This window comes from Melanaphis sacchari, unplaced genomic scaffold (genome assembly GCF_002803265.2).
Source record: "Melanaphis sacchari strain LSU unplaced genomic scaffold, SCAv2.0 Contig61_pilon_pilon, whole genome shotgun sequence".
NCBI lineage: Eukaryota > Metazoa > Arthropoda > Insecta > Hemiptera > Aphididae > Melanaphis > Melanaphis sacchari.
Window position 1 is genome coordinate 1,236,568 of NW_020271437.1, and position 18,291 is coordinate 1,254,858.

General features: G+C 33.6%; 1 protein-coding gene across 1 annotated transcript; it reads left to right on the forward strand.

The window, feature by feature from the left end:
• Window positions 1–4,183: 4,183 nt before the first annotated feature.
• LOC112600145 (POU domain protein CF1A) lies at window positions 4,184–6,545 on the forward strand. The gene has a single exon (XM_025347313.1). It carries the CDS (start codon window positions 4,761–4,763, stop codon window positions 6,084–6,086), a length of 1,326 nt encoding a protein of 441 aa, XP_025203098.1. The 5' UTR covers window positions 4,184–4,760; the 3' UTR covers window positions 6,087–6,545.
• The last annotated feature ends 11,746 nt before the right edge of the window (window positions 6,546–18,291 follow it).

Sequence of the window (18,291 nt, forward strand, 5' to 3'; positions counted from 1 at the left end):
TCCTTCGCTTAGGACAGATTAACTCGTTGTTTTACTTATGTTGACGTGTTGTATTTGTATATACGAAAATCCTGACTGTGTAGGTATAGGGACTATAAAGTAGTAGTGCACATAGATATAATCAGCAATTGGTATAGTACTATTGAATACATACAACATTTCTAAGTTTTTAATAAAACTTCTTGATATATATAGTCATTTAATTCTTATACCTATGTGCTACGTTCTACACTTCTATACAGGTAAATACAATAAGTATTGTAATTAATACACAATTTATCGACCCACTCGAAGGAGCCATATCTTCGTTTAAATGACTTTGTGTTTCTGTCACAATACAAAATTGTATAGTTTCTGTCTGTGGCACCATCAGATTATCTCATGTGCTGTATACTTACTTCTAATAATAATTATTAATTAATATCACCTATATAATATATTATTATTTTATGAAGAAATCGATGATGTGGATGATTCTAAGCAGTTTTATTTTTTTTTTGTAATAAATAATAAATAACTTATTTATGGTTTACAAGAGTCTACGTGTAAGTTTTTGCTGTAAATTCGTTTAAGCTACACTCGTGAGTTTTAATAATAATAATATAATATCCCATCGCTGAAAGTGGCGCACTCGGATCGCACACGTCGATCCCATCTGAGTTACGCAATATACGCTCACAGATAGCGTTGCGCATATGCAGAGACACTCGGTGAGAATTATTCAGCGACATGTTCTATTTATTATTATTGTATTTCGTCGTTTGGTAAATTTCTGTCACCCGAAATCGTATTATCAAATATTAATATTATCTTCTATTTCCATTTTTCTGGCCTAACAGATTTTCAATAGTACCTAATAGGTATTATAATCTATCTATAATTAATAATAATAACTATTAATGTGATATAGGAATAGGAAGTACAATGAATAATTTTATAGAACCCCATGAGTTTTCTATTTAAAAAAGTTTTTTTTTCATAACAGTAAAAAAACATTTACAATATGGATGTATTAATATAAAGTCTATGTCATATTATTTATGTACATATTATTAGTGAAATAAATAAAATATCAGTTTAATGACATTTATCAAGATAGTTTTCATTATTTATTTATGTAAATAGTATAGACGTTTAGTATATGAGTATATAGTAAGTTTATATAGCTCTTGCAGTATATATAGCGTACAATATATATGTATACGTTTAGGTTGATACATTAATATATATATATATATACAACGAGCTATAATCTGTTCCACCTTTGTTACCAATCTTATTTGTTGTAGTATTAAAATATATATAGCCTATATGCCTTTAAATTATCATCACCTGCAATTTCAATGACAAAATCAGTTTTAAAACGCTCAACATCACTGTGTAAGTAAGCATCTCAATATATACGTATATGATATAGTTTATACTTACTATACACACATCACTATTTTATGAGTAGTGTTGCAAATTTCAGTATGTATTACCATGAGAGAGAGATCATATTATTATATTATACGACGCTCGTATATATATATATATAGACAGTATATCGATGTTCCTATTAAAATATCAGGAAATACAGAATCCTTTATAGTTACCTAAATATATATATTAGCCGTGTATACTTATTTATTGTACCGGTAACTAAATATATGAATTACCCTTCACGACGAGATAATATAACTCTTTTTTATTAAATAAACCTACCTACCTCCACATTATATAGATGAATCCGCGGTAAATATATTGATTTTCGTATTCTCCTCTCCACGTCAACCGCGTTGCAGACATCTAACATATAATATGCGTATTATTCTGCAAGCCGATTTCGATTTTCTCTATTTTCTTATAATGTTATTATATAGCATATAGGTATATCTTGGAAATGCTTCTATATACCTAATACGTATACAGGATGATTCTTTAATCGCAATATATTATTTATATGTAGAAAATATACGTTTTTGAAAAAGTTTTTCTATATTTGTGTACCTAATTTAAAACCAATATTACAACAAGTTTATATAGATACGCGTGTATAGTATTTACAGAAAATAATTAAATAATAAACAATACAAATTAAATATTATTTACCTACTCTCCATTCACCGCTATTTCATACATAATAATATACAATTTATAAGTACACTTAACAAAAAAAAAAATAAATAAATAAATAAATAAATAAAAGTAATAATAAATAAAAAATATATTTGTCATTTTTCATACATGTATAATGTATACTTATATATATATTGAGATTATAATATAGAGATCTGCAGTGTTTTCTTTTATGTAACTTTTTGGAAGATTATTTATGGTAAAGTTACCTAATAAACTTATTTAATTCGTTAATAAGTTAAGTAAAAAGTTGACTTATATTTTATTTTTATTTTATAAATTTATAAAGTTAAAAATTCATGGATTATTAAAAAGTAACGGAATTTAAATCAACTTAAAAAATATAAATAGAATTCGGCTTTTTAATCGGTGAGAAAAATATCATACACCTATATCTTACAAAATATTGCAGAACGTCCGTGTGCATAATTATCATTTTGATAATACTATTAAAGCTCAAACAACGAATCATTAGTTGCTGCAGCAGTTATAGTTCCAAAAAATAGTAACGCATAGATAGTTATACTATATTCTAATACCCAACTAATAACTATTACAGCTTGGTATAAATATATTATACCAATAGCTACGAGTATGTACTCGTATATAAAAGTTAAATATTAATTCAGTCTGACTGTTTTAAATTTTTAGTTTTGCATGAATTTCATGTTAGCACGCATATATATGTATTATTATATAGTTACCGATAAAGCAAAAATATATTCTAAATTATATACATAATATAGTAAGTTTATGTATTGGATAACATCGTTCTTGTAAAAGGTAATAATATAAAAATCTTCGAAATCACTGTTCCTACAGCTATATTAATAAAATATCTGAAAAACAGAATAACTACTTATATATTATAATAAATAATTCCGATAGATAAACTATATATATTTGTATATAGAAACAAAAGATTGGTATATACCTATATCTAGGTATATATAATTTCAGAAATCAATCAAATCCAGCTGCGTAATCGAAATTACCTATATATGTAAGTTCAGAAAGGAAAAAATGTCATTACAGTTATTGTGAAATAAAAAAAAAAATGAAGTCGAGAGTATTTGAATGGTGCAGCTTGCAACAGTACTCGCTGAACCTACAGTGATATATATGTTCACTATGTATATAATATATATTGGTAGGTATATACAACCTGCAGTTGAACGGTGGCTCACAGATGCATCAACATCTACGATACGCCTGTATAATAATGATGCACGCACTGCAGTGAATAGATATACATCTGCAACAATCGTGGTATATATCTATCGTAGACCGTAATAGTATCTATGCCATAATATACATATAGTGCCTATTGGCTATTTTATTAGTTATTAGGTACACACTAATACAACAGTATACCATCATCACACTCATCATAATTCATAGGTAGATATATATACACATGGTGTTATAGATTAATGTATAAGTATGTACAAGCGTCATCGCAATGAATTGCGGGTGGGAGTATAAATCGTAGGGTAGAGGGTTTTTGGAAATCAATTTGGCAAGTGGATTGTTTTCGGGCGAAGACGCGTCTGTCGGTCGGACGGGCGGGGGCCTTAGGTGTTCGGCACGATAATGTCGCGATAATGTATCCATTTACGTCGGCGCGCGCGGCGGCGAGACGATGACAGCGACGGACGACGACCGACGATGGCGCGGTCTTTCGGCGGCGGCGGCCCCACCGACGCGACACGACAATCGGTAACGCGCGCGCACGAACGCACACGAACGGCCGTGCGAGAGAGAGTACATGCCGTTGCCGTGGCTACTGCGTTTGCCGCCGGGGCGCCCCGCAGTCAGCTGACCCGGGACCGTCCCCGGATGGGTGGGGCGTCGCCGCGCGCTCGGGCCCAACCGGCACGGCCTGGGCGTGCACGTGCAAACGGCGGCGGGGGAAACGCCACGGCGCGCGTCCCGCGGTCCCCGCCGTGCGGTGCGTCTCGCTCGCGCCGGTCATGGTCTCTCGCTCGCGCCCTCCATCCCCGCCACCGACGTACGGCCGTGCCGCCGGAACGCCACCTCGCGCGCGCCGGCAGCCGCTCTCTGCGGACCTTCGCCGCCGATCAGTCCGTATACGTACTGCGCGCCGGTCGCTATGTGAACGGTTCACGCGCGTGTGTGTGACTTGTGTGATTTTTTTTTCTCTCTCAGAACGCTACGACCGTCACCGAACATTACCACCGTGCACCTATGATACTACTCGTCGTTGGTACAATATTTATTCGTTTGCAAAGCATGTACAATACGATCGTAATTTAATTGTTCGTTTACCGTCGTTTTTAATTTTTGGTTTTTTTTTTTTTTTTGTTCCGTTTTAAGTTTATTCCGCTTTTTGCGAATTTTTTTGCTCGTGAGTTACCGAGTTACAGCGCGACGCGTCGCGATAAAAATAATAATTTTAGTTAAATAAAAAAAAAAATCGCTTGTCGTCGAGGACGTCGTTGTCACACGGACAAAGTGCGCGCGCGCCGCGCGTACCCACCGCACTAGCGTGCGGTGCAACAGTGAATATTTTATTTTCTCTATAGACCGGTGCACAAAAATCGTTCGCAATTACGGACCTAACGATTTACCCGCGCAGTGTTCGGGGCGCGTCGGTTGAATGTGATTGGAAAGCGCGGGTGATGGCCACCACGTACCTGCCGGTGGGCAGCGGTGGCGGCGGCGGTGGTGGCGGCGGAGGCCCTGGCTCCGGTGACCTAGACGGCATGGGAGGCATGTCGGTGGTCAACCAGCCAGGCGGCCCGTACCAGCAGCCGTCGCCCTCGCCGCGTGGCGGTAACGGTCAAGACCACCCCGCCGGTGAACTGAAATACATGCCACCCGGGCAACACCACCATCACCACCACCATCACCACCAAGTTCCTACGTCCCCTTCACCAGTGTCGCTGTCGGCCGCGGCCAGTTGGGTGGACCCGTGGGCCGCGTCCATGAGCATGCACCAACACCATCCGCACCATCCACACCACCCGCATCAGGGACTGGACATCAAACCGCCGCCAGACATGCGAGCCGTGACCGGCGGTGGCGGTGGTGGCGGCGGTGGCGGCGGCGGAGGCGGCGGAGGCGCGCAGACCTGGCACACGGGACCGCCGCCGCCTGTCGTTTCGGCCGGCCACTACAACGGCAGCGGGTCAGGGTCGCCGCAACTCGGCCACCACGGCGCGTACCACGTGATGAACGGTATGCTGGGTCACACGCACCCGGCCGTCCAGATGCACGGTCACAGCCCGTCTTACCCGCAACAACACGACCCGCAATCGCCCGGAGGCGAGGAGGACGCGCCTACGTCCGACGACCTCGAGGCGTTTGCCAAGCAGTTCAAGCAGCGCCGGATCAAGCTTGGCTTCACGCAGGCGGACGTGGGCCTGGCGTTGGGCACGCTCTACGGAAACGTGTTCTCGCAGACCACCATATGCAGGTTCGAGGCGTTGCAGTTGTCGTTCAAAAACATGTGCAAGCTCAAGCCGCTCCTGCAAAAGTGGCTAGAGGAAGCCGACTCGACGACGGGCTCGCCGACCAGCATCGACAAGATCGCAGCGCAGGGCCGCAAGCGCAAGAAGCGCACTAGCATCGAGGTGTCCGTCAAGGGGGCCCTGGAGCAGCACTTCCACAAGCAGCCCAAGCCGTCTGCGCAAGAGATCACGTCGCTGGCCGACTCGTTACAGCTCGAAAAGGAGGTAGTGCGCGTGTGGTTCTGCAACCGGCGGCAAAAAGAAAAGCGCATGACGCCGCCAAACACTATGGGTGGCCCGCAAGACGGCAGTGGCATGATGGACGGTGGCCTGGGTGGCGGAGGTGGCGGGCCCATGGGCCACGGAGGTCTGCACCAGGCCTATCACCACCAGGACCACGTGATGCACGGCTCACCGATGGGACCGCACTCGCACTCGCACAGTCCGCCGATGCTGTCGCCGATCGGCAACCATCAGTCGCTTGCGGCTCATTAACGTTTCGCCCAGTGGGACGTTGAGTACTCACGGCACCTGGCTAAGATGCAGCAACATCAGCAGCAGCACCAGGAATGCACGTAGTAGAGTACTGTTGTTTACTGTTTCGAACAACGTCTCGCTGAGGGCGATATAAAAAATATATATACGTGTACATCGCATCGCAGCAGTACATGCAGCATGCGTGTGCGAGTGTGCGTGATCTTCTCGGCGTATAATAATTTACTACGTTATATTTTGGAGATGATCACGTGACCGCGCGCGCGAGTTCAGCGCTGTGTGTTGCACCGCGATGACATTTATTATATTACCAATTCGACTATACATAAATATATATAAATATAAATATAAACTTACAAACGCGGAACATATATACTGATGATTATATAAATGATATTTCTGTATTATAATACAAGAGAAACGCTCGCCGTAAACTGCACAAATCGCGGCCGAAGCGAATAACAACTTTATAATATGATATATGAAAATATGTTTTCCGTAAACATTATTATAATAATAATTATTATTAATTTTTCCAATCGTTATTAAATATATAATTTATGTGTATATTAATGTTTATTATATACGCGTACGGTATAACGATAAAACGATGTCGATGATAATAATAATCAATAATCATGATGAAGATGATGAAGATGATGATGATGATGATGATGATAACGAAGACCATCGATCGGCACCTATATCTATCCTGCACATAATGTTATTTATACAGACAGCGAGAAGGCTTAACGACCGAACGGGAAATCGTGTGCGGATGACATCATTGCGGCAAGTACGAAAAGTTGACCGCGACAAGTATACGAGAAATCACCGCGGCGAGCACAAGAGTCATCGCAGCGGTGGACGAGAAGTTATCGCGGCAAGTAAAGGATGGACGTAATCGACTCTTCTATCGCACTGTGATATAAATCGATATTTCTTTATTTTTTTTTTTTTATTTTCCGTTTTAATTATCTCCCCCGGACAAGTATAACTTTGCAGACATGTACACACACATTATATACACCCACACATGCGTTCCAGGTACTGATTACTATATTTATAATATAATATTTATATCTGTTTTATTTATTATACGCGAGGGCACGTAACTCCTACTATTTCAATATATTCGAACCGCGGTCAGAGTTTATAAATATTTTTGAGAGCATAATAATATAAACCTTTTCTAGATTTTTCAAAAGTTTCTACATAATACCGTAGGCACCCTCCAAACGCGCGAGGTACTATAGTCACGACACCCCACTGCATTGAATAATAACCGATCTCACGCGTGTATTCTTATAAAATGAACGATAAATGATAAACACGAAATAAAAATTTAAAAAACCTTTAAACGATATTTTTGTACTGTTTCGTGAATTAGATATTTCGTCGTTCTTCCTACGTTCCTCGCAGACTCTAGTTGCACAGTTTACCAGCTTAAAACACTTGTTATTCGCGTGTATTTCTATTATATTATAATAAACACGTGAGCGTAATAAATATACTTATATGGTATAGGGTCTCCCAAAAGTAGATATGTAATGGGGTAGCTTGTGTACTTGTAAAATCTCTTTGGTCCATCTGCCAGCGCGTCTCGTACCGCGACAATGTACCTGCACACCACATGCACATTATACGAAATATAAATAAAATATTATATTATATATTATTATTATATACGTCTAACTATATATACGATGTATATACCTACAATAATTTACAAAAACCGGTTCGTTTCGAACGATTCATAATTTTTGTCCATATTTTTTTTCTCCCGCACGTCTTCCTCGCACTCTCGCTCACTCCTTTTTATTCGTGATTTATGTGACGGATGAAAAAAAAAAAAAATAACCAAAAAAGGTAATAATAAAATTACCCCGAAAATATAATAATAATAATAATAATAATATATACATAACCCAGCCGGTAAAGTATATAATATATATGTACATGAATACGCGTACATCATACCCGCCGACATATATTTCGTGTGCATGTGTGCAAGTGCGTATAAAACGCTTTTTTCCTATACTTATTCTTCTTCTTCTTCTTCTTCATATTTTTACGATCACCCTCTAAATATATTATCGGTCCAAGTATATATACATATATAAACATATTATAAAATAGCATATTATCGGAATAAATCAACCCACCGCCACCGCTACACCGTCATTCTTACTTACCTTTATAAACAATAATAATAAATTTAAACTCTGAAACTAAATTTCTATTCTATTACATTACATATAAAAATAAAACGTATGTGTGAGTATATGTGCTGTAGCAAGGTATAATATAATAATGTATAATAAAGTGTTACAATAATATTAAACATGTATACACAGACACAAATTTGAGCGAAACGACCAAATATATTTGTATATGTTAGGTACACAGTATTTCACCAATATGTATAATATGATAACTATTTCAAACTATATATTATATTATACATTATATTTATACGGATGTATTCAGCCGCGCTTTTGTATTTTGTAACGAATTTATCGAAAAATATTATTATTACTATTATAATAAGTATATATATCTACCTATATACGTACGCGCATAATGTAATAACGTATATTATTGTGTTGTAGGTGTGTGTATATGCTGTTTATCTCATTTTTTGATTATAATTTATTATTATTATTATTACTATTATTTTTTTTTGTTATTTTTAATGATTTATTTTTAGTTTTAATAATCGCATATTTCTAAAATATAATATATATATGTATGTGTGTGTATATATTATACACACACACATATATATATATATATATATATATAATACACTCTCAAGTGTTTATCGATAAATTTAAAGCTTGTTAAACCTAGTAGAAATTTTTTTTCTTTTAAAAAACACTCAATTAGTCGTTAATTTGAACATAATATGATTGATATATAATATACATTTTTATATATATTATATTATTATTATTATTTTTATTATTTATTTTTAAAAAGAAAAGACGGGAAAATTATATTCGTAATATAAAATACACGCATACATGTATACATTTAGCCGATAACAAAAAAAAGTAAATTAAGGTACAAGATCTTTTTTGTAAATACGAAAATAGATGTGTAAATAAAACTGTGTAGTTAGATGAATATATTATCATTCACGAAATATATAGAGAAAATAATAAAATACACTCTTGGAACGTGTAATTTTTGTTTGTTCGTATATATAATATTATGTTTTTAATAAAAAATAAATTTAAAAAAAAAACAATTGTGGAATTAAGTCAAAAAAACATTAACTGTTGATGTTTTTTTTTTATTTATTAAATTTATATGTGTTGTATAAAAAAAAAATGGGATATAAAAACGATTTGAAATAAAAATTTGAAAACAGAAAAATTAAAAGAATTTTTTGTCAAAAGTTGTGCTTATATTTTATATATATGTATATATGAATTGCATTCATGCTTAAAGTTATACATTATAATATGTAATATTATACCTATATATAATGTACTCATTGATGTCATTTCATCACTGAATGGTGTTAAAAAATAATTTTATCTTATACTTATGGTTATTTAAATAAATACGATGAGCTACCTATAAATAAATTGATACGTAATACGTGTAAGTGTGCATAAATATGCGATGCAAGTACGATATAAGCAATAATACAATATAATATACATTGTAATACGGCCAATTAGGACGTAAACGACTTGCTAGTAGCGTGGACCAACAATGACAAAGCACGATCATTATTGATCAATTGATCGTGATAATACTGCACAGTATTATCGGTCTCGAATTTGGTCGGACGGGTTTGTCTAAACTATTGTAGCAGCAGTAGCAGCAGTGATGTTAATGTTCCATCGACGTACTAAGGGTTGTTACATACCAAAGCAGGCTTAGCCTCCTTCCACTTTTATCGGTTGGTTTTTTATTTTATTTTACTATATATTTTGTAATACGTTTTATTTGAATCTATCGTTATCATCCTATATTATATTTGAAACGAATATTATAAGATTTAAAGGATATAAATGGGGTTTTTCCTTAAAACAATTCGTCTATACAATAATTTGTCTATTGTTGTACATAAAAAGGATTAAGGACTATAGTGACAACACTAAATTATACTATTATTAATATACTTAATAATAATAAAACTATAAACTTTCATAAAACGGTTAATTATGATGAAATGATTCTATTTAGTATCACGATGTAACCCTTTCCTCCTCCTTATTTATCAACAAGCTATTACATATATTATAGTGTCTACAATGATTGTTTGGAACTCCTCTCCCTACTTCCAAACCATCACATCCTGAGTCTGCCAATATGCGCATATGTACCTATATTCGATAATCGTTAGTTATAGGTACTCTAACCTGAATATCTGACTTATTATACGCATATTGCAGAGAAATTGTAATTTGTATAATATTATATAGGTAGTGATGGTGTAAATATGACTTACATATTGTGATGTATAACACGGAAAATCTGTTTTCTTAACCACCCAAACAAAACTAGCATTGCGACTATGAAAACAACATACATTTTTCAAGACGGTATAGAAAATATATTATTACCTATTCATTATTTTGACTATTTGCAAATTATCAATGCTTATAGTATAATCATATTACGATTATCTCTTTGATAATAATGACGTATTATACGCATATAAATAAAATAATTTTATAAATATTCTACTGTTATCGCGATTACACAACGATAATTGTTTTGAATTTTCCTCACACCTAAACCGAATATACACATGATTATTTTTAATCGATGTATACATTTTGCCATTTTGGTGACGTCTGTTCGGTTTGCGCGCACCTATAACCGCAATGCTGTATTATTATAAAAGTCGTATGCTATAGTCTTGATAGATCCCCCTACGCGCGTTGCAGCTGTCACTCTTACCGATTTATCATTGTACACCGATCGATCGCTTGATACACATATTATATTAATATTATATTATCAGTAAACATTTTAAAGTCGAAATTTAGTCCGTTTAAAGGTTCTTTTTTTGATCGATAGTCGTATCGTGGCGTTTATATCATAATAGGTACGATTTAACATTCCCACATATTATTGTTGTATTTTATATTGCAGTGATTGCACACACTCACAAAATTATTTTATATAATATATAACAGATACCTACGTCGTACCATTTACGATCATTGTATATAATGCATGATGACACGTCGTCATTAACGGCACGTTTTCGTCACATGTCTCCATCACTATAACATAAATAAAATATATTAAGATTGTGGTTTTGATGCGTAAGCCGAAGATTCCGATCGATCCCTAGGTCGTATTTATGATAATATTATTGTATACTACTATAGGTACATCATGTGTGGGAGGGACGCATCGCACTTGTGCAGCTGATCCGTTTATAAAGGTACATACGTGATGGCAACGACGGGCCGTTTTACAAAAGTGTACCTACTATGTATCATATATTATGTGCGTCTGGTCCGCAAAGAAATAATGCGCACGAAACCTATAAACTGCATAAGATCTATATTTAGGTACCCGACCCTTTTTCCGTTCGCTATGTGGGTCCAAAACCGGCGAAACCCGTCACCCACTTCATCCGACACAACGTAATCGACAACCGCAGGGTTGGAATGGCTCTGCAATTCTTACCAATCAAATAGGTAGAATATTTCAGATTCTTAGACCACTCATACTTTTTTAACCCGCTTTCAATTTTACTGCCACTATATAGATTATAATATTATTGATGATTATTGATTACCAATAATAAGTAATTTAAAATTTTTGATTGAAATTATATGTTTTGAAACATTGTACATTTCATAACCTACCTATTTGCTATCTACTATAGTACTCGTATTATACCATCATACTATTTTATACACAAGACTTTTTGTTTGCATTTGATGCGTTGCAAGTAATAAAATAATATATTACTTATTACTTTTATATATTATAATATTTGTTGTTTCAAATAAATTTTATAGACCTATTTTTGAAACATTCTATCGTAAATATTATTATTCAATAGTTGAAATATTCCACCAACCTCCATAAATATCAGAATTTTAAAAATATAAAATAGATAATAAATAAATAATTTGCCGTTTTCTTAAATATTTAATTAGAATAAACATCATAAGTAAATGGAACATGGAAAAAATCTATAGCTAATTAAACTATTGTAATTTAAACAAAAATAAAAATTATGTTACTTCTCAACTATAGATACCCAGTTCAGCAAGTTATGACAATATTAGGCATATAATATTATTCTTTTATAATATACTGTTTGATATGACCCATGGATTAAATTCAGAAGTATAATTTTAAGTCATGAAAAAAATAAACATAGAGTTACAAATGCTTACATGCATGTTAGTAATAAGCTCTAACAAAAATAAGTATAATATTATTTTCATATAAAAGTTCTAAATCCGAATGAAATCAACATTAGTTTATAAAATAACAAATAAACTAAAACTAAGATTTTGCTTAACGTTTTGTGGTGAAGGGGATACATTTTTGAGTTGGCGTCAATCAATTTAACCAGTAGTTTATTACTCTATAGTTCATTAGACGAAGTTTTTAGTGCAATAATCAGAAACTTATTGTGCTTTTGAATGAATTAATCCGCGCCTACAACTACTTTTCTCAGTTTAAACTATTCTATATACGTAGTATTATATTGAATTATTTATAATTTCAAGTTTTCAACCAACTTATCGTCATACAAAGTAACAACATTTCTGGAACCGTCGCATTCCGTTCTTGCAGATGACGGAATACCATGCAGGATACATCGATTACTATAATATTATTGATCGATTTATGCGTAATAATAAAACAATATTTTAATATAATATAATATAATACACTCACTGCAGCAGCGCATTTCGGATGGACGTGTGTCGGGATCGAAGTTTTTATTTTATTTTCACGGTCCGTTAATGTATATCTATACAACCCGCATTATTATTACTATTATTACTGTCGTGCGTCTCTTCGCCCGAGGATTTATTATTTTTCTTTCAAAAATGTGTCGGATTATATTAAACACACACACACACTATGACATGACCGAGGTCCTTCGGGCAAGGTATTATATAATACATATAAAATATACCTTTATATTATATATATCGTGACCAAGGGTCGTCATCGCGTTGTACCATGCAAGCATACATATATACAAGCGTTGGTGGAAATTGTAGGTTTTGTAATATATATATATATATATATATACTTGACAGGTTACAATAAATACGGTCGATCGTTCTTATAACACAGAAACGGTCTTTTCACGGACGAGTAAAGTGTACATATTGTAATAATGAATATTATATTCCTTTATCCATCCTCATAACCAGTGCTGTACACACACAAAAAGGATTTTCGACCACTGACGATATGCAGCTGACGCATTATTATATAGATTTTCGGCTATCTACCGTTATCGTGGAAAAATTTCATTCGTCCGCGTAGGTATACCACAGTAACAATAATATTATATACTATATAATATTATAATCATAATGCGTTTATAATGGGTTCACGTCTTTCGGAGTGCCGAATCGGACCTAAAATAACAAGTGTATTGTCAATGGTAGGTATTTGGCACCAGGTAATATGTATAATATTCCAGTTTATTAAGTTTTATTTTAGAGAGTTAACATATGATGGTATGTCGGACTGCAATTATTATGTCAATTCAAATTGACTGGACGAATAATATATTATAATACGATGACATGCCCATGTGTATTATATTATGATACGCGGCAATAATGGTTTTCATTTCAAAATCTCACGACATTCAAATTCGATCTGCACCACAGATTCTTATTCTTTTTATATCCCAATACCACCTATATATACATATTGCAATTTATTATTCATAATTTAACTGGACAAGTGATTATCGCAAACACGTTTATTTAAGTACTCAATGTGATTATTAAAACATTAATATTAATAATTATTTTGATTATTGCCCTATTAAAATAGCGTACCACCAGTTTATCTACGCTATGTATTTAACCTAACCTACGCTATCATGTGACGGATCATCAAATGGTTGTATGATTAATGCTTGATATTGGATATTATATATCATTTATGACCATCAAAATTAATATCTACAATGAACGCACTGAAATTTTTTTAAATATTTTTATGACGGTCGTACCTATAATGAGTTATTACTGATATGCGTGGATGTAAACAAATTCAAATTACCTAATTATCGCTATAGTTCTATTTAGCAATTATTGTTATCGAATTGATATTTTTGTATAAAAAATACAATAATTCATGTGTAATATATGTACAGTTCTGATCGACTGGTATAATCAAATGATCATTTTAAGGCGATTCATAACTTATCATGAGTATACAAAACACCGGGCGTTTACCCAAAAAGTCCAATGCGACATATAATAAATAAATAATTCGCGCAAATTGTGCAATGGATGTGGGGTACATTTCCTCAATCGTCTAAAATATCGACACAAAGTCGCTTATAAAGTTGTAGATATTTATCGAAATCAAAATTTATTTTTAAGCTAGCTCTGTAATCAACTGGTAAGTTAAGTTCTAAAAATGAAAAAAAAATTAAATAATCGATCTATTCATCGTTGTTTTTAAGTACAATTTGTATGTATTAGATATGTCATAACCACGCGTAGAAGAGTTTACTATAAGTAGTTTGCTATAATCCATAACAACTCGTTGTGGATTATAGCAGAGATGGATGTCACGATAATACGAATGTTGGAATGTGTACATCACGCAATGGTGTTGAGATCAAAAGTCTTTTTTCGGTTGAGAGTGAACCCAACAAAGGACGGAATGAGACTACAACCATTCGTAATACGTTTTTTATAAATATTATTATAGTGCATGTGCAAGCGCAACACTGGCTTAAAGTGCCGGGACGAGAAAGCGACTGAGCTGCAGCTGCAGCAACGTCCGTTTGGCGATGATATATGTGGTCGTCAAAAAAAAAAAACGATGTTTACTCTACCGGCGTTAAACGAAAACAATAATAATAAAATAATGCTAGAAAAATACAGTGAAAAAAACATACGCGCGGACATTATATCAACTACGGTATTTTATACGGGTTTTTAATGGGCTAATAACATGGTGGTTATTATAAAACACACAAACACATACACTCACTAGTGACATGATCTATAATATAATAAGTAGCTGGTATAAAAAAACATAACGGCGAAAATAAAACATAAACTAATTAGGTTCTTCTCTATCATCTTATTCGCTTTCCGACTATACTAGTACATTACGACATTCATTATATTATATTATATTAAGAATGAATAATACAATTTCTTTATCCAAAGTATCTAACATACCGAAGATAACTATAATTTTTTTAGAGTACAAAAAATTCAAATTTGTATGGACGTTTGATGAGATGATCAAAAATCACAAACTTTAAAAGAGGACATATATTAGAGTGAAGACCAACTACTGGAAAGAAACCGATAAGATAGTCAAGGAAATGATGGATGAATTTTGACGAGTGATGATCGATCAGTGGAAGGTTGCTGTAGTGTTAGTGATGTAACAAATTTTAGAAAAATTATACTATCAGGAAGAAGAAGAATATATTTAAATAAAGTTCGTGAACCGAGTACGTCGTCAATTCTTTGCTGTTGCTTATTACAATAAGATATTTTTGATTTTTCTGCCTTTTTTGGTTAAAAACACTATCTTTCGGAGCAGTCAATGACGCAAAATGAACTGATTAAAATGTAATGTACCTATTCGTATATTATGTATAAGCCCCGATTGTATCCATATACTTATTGTATACTCAGTAGTAACATTTTTTTCTTAAATGAATAACATACATATTATATTACACGCGAAAAATAATTTGTAATCGTAATAAGAAATTTACTTACAAATATGATATAATACTATACTACAGTTGCAGAGTAATAGGTAATAATATAATCGTTCTTTTTCAATCACGCCCCTAATAACCACGGTCATTACATGTCACTTACTTAGGTTATGGTCATTTTAGGTACATATGTATGCATAACGCTTTAAGGTTGTGTTAAAAAAATATATTTAATTTTTTTCCTACACGTTTCTACAAAATATATATAATAGTATATATGTAACACACACGGCAGAGATCGCTATCTGCAGTCATCGTGGAGGTACCTGCATCTGTGTGTCTTGTGTATAACTGCTAGTGTGGGTACTACACCTGCCCCTCGAGGACGTTTACGAGATAATAATAATTTTAAGAAAGACATGTGCACCAATATATGCAGTACGCACTCGGGTAGGAGAATAGGGTGTGCGAGATTAAGTTTTTCTATTTAAAAGTGTTTTTATCATATTATATTTATAATATAAATCGTGAAAAGCCATGCGCTATTATGTATATTATGCAATACTGTGATTGTAGCAGAATTTAATAATATGGTATATATATATAAATATATTATTGATGAATTATGTTTTAAGAAATAAAATAGTATTAACTATGTACAAAATTAAAATGTATATCTCGCCGCATTACGCACAATCACATTAAACATATCGGTTTAGGAACAGGAAGCGGAGTTTTGAAATTCTTCATCGCTAAACCAATAAATGTATTTTCGTCTTCTTTGACACCTGACCTAACCTAACTTTTTAAGAAGTGTGATCATTGTATATCGGCTTATAATATATTATTAGCGAATAATAATTGTACAAAGTCCAGTATGTGTTAGAAGAAAATCAATAGACAGAAAACATTGTTATCACTATATGGATATAATATTGATATATTAAGAGTTTAGGGCATAGTACATAACATAATAATACTAATGATAGGTCTAGGAACTTACTATATGTATATACGTTTATCGTGTATCGAATTATTAATATATTTTTAATATATTCTAAAAATGTTGTTTATTTATTCAGTCACATATGTATATATATATACATACACACACACACACACACGCACGACGAGTGCCAGTGTGAAGGTCGTTTGAATAAATCAACAGAATTACACATACGTCCAAATATTATTATTATTATTATTATTATTATTATAATTTTCATTACCATAATATATCGTTGACCTAATTAGTCGGAAAAAAAATGGAAACAAATAAAACATACGATAATAGAAATAATAATAACATAATATATGTATATTTATACGACGGGGAGAGCGCGCAAGTCACCGCAAGGCAACCGCCGCGGCAGCATAATATAAAATATTACAATACCGCAGCACTGCAACCCCGCACGGAATCAATTGTTTGATATGCTTATTCACACATTATAATATTATAAACACAAACACACACAGACACACACATATGCGCACGCGTGTGCATCAGACAAAGTTTAATATTCTAACGATTCCGCGGTGGCATATTCAACACAATATAATAAAGCGTTATTCAATGTAGGTATATCATAATTTTCGAGAAAATTACACTTAATGATTTTAGCTATCAATAATATCTTGGATTATATATTCAATAGATATACTTTGATTATCAAAGTTAAATAAATACATTATAATAAACATATGGGTTATAGACTTGATAATGATATTGGTTTTTTGCTTACATAATCTTAAAAAGATAAAAATAAATGTTTATATAAATTATTTTGTTAACTGCAACGTGTTTGAAAAATTTACTGAAATTTTAGCTTGGACTCATCGTATGGAAAGATTGTATAGATTCTTATAAGTTTTCTTTTTATTGAAGACTTGGCAATGCGATGAAAGAGAGTTTTTCAAGATGTTGTGGTCTTTAGTGTATTTAGGACAGTTGATCGTTACCTTAATGTAATATGTTTGATTGTTAGTATTACATTGTAAGTTGTAACTTGTAACACACTGTTGCTGATTCGTTATTGATCAGATGATCTTGAATGATTATTATTTCCTCTCTTCTTTTAACAACGAGGAGGTATTTCAATTTTTTAATGTTAAATTTTACATTTATAATTTTATTAAAGAGAGGTGATTTCAACTAATATTTTTTCCATTCTTCCATTACTTTTTATTGAATAATATTGAGCGTTACAGATAAACTTGTGTTAATTTTTGTGGAAATTAAAGAAATAGTTTCATAGGTTGTCGTATCTGCTTTATCGTTTCCAGTATTCCGATAATTGAGGGAACCTATATGAA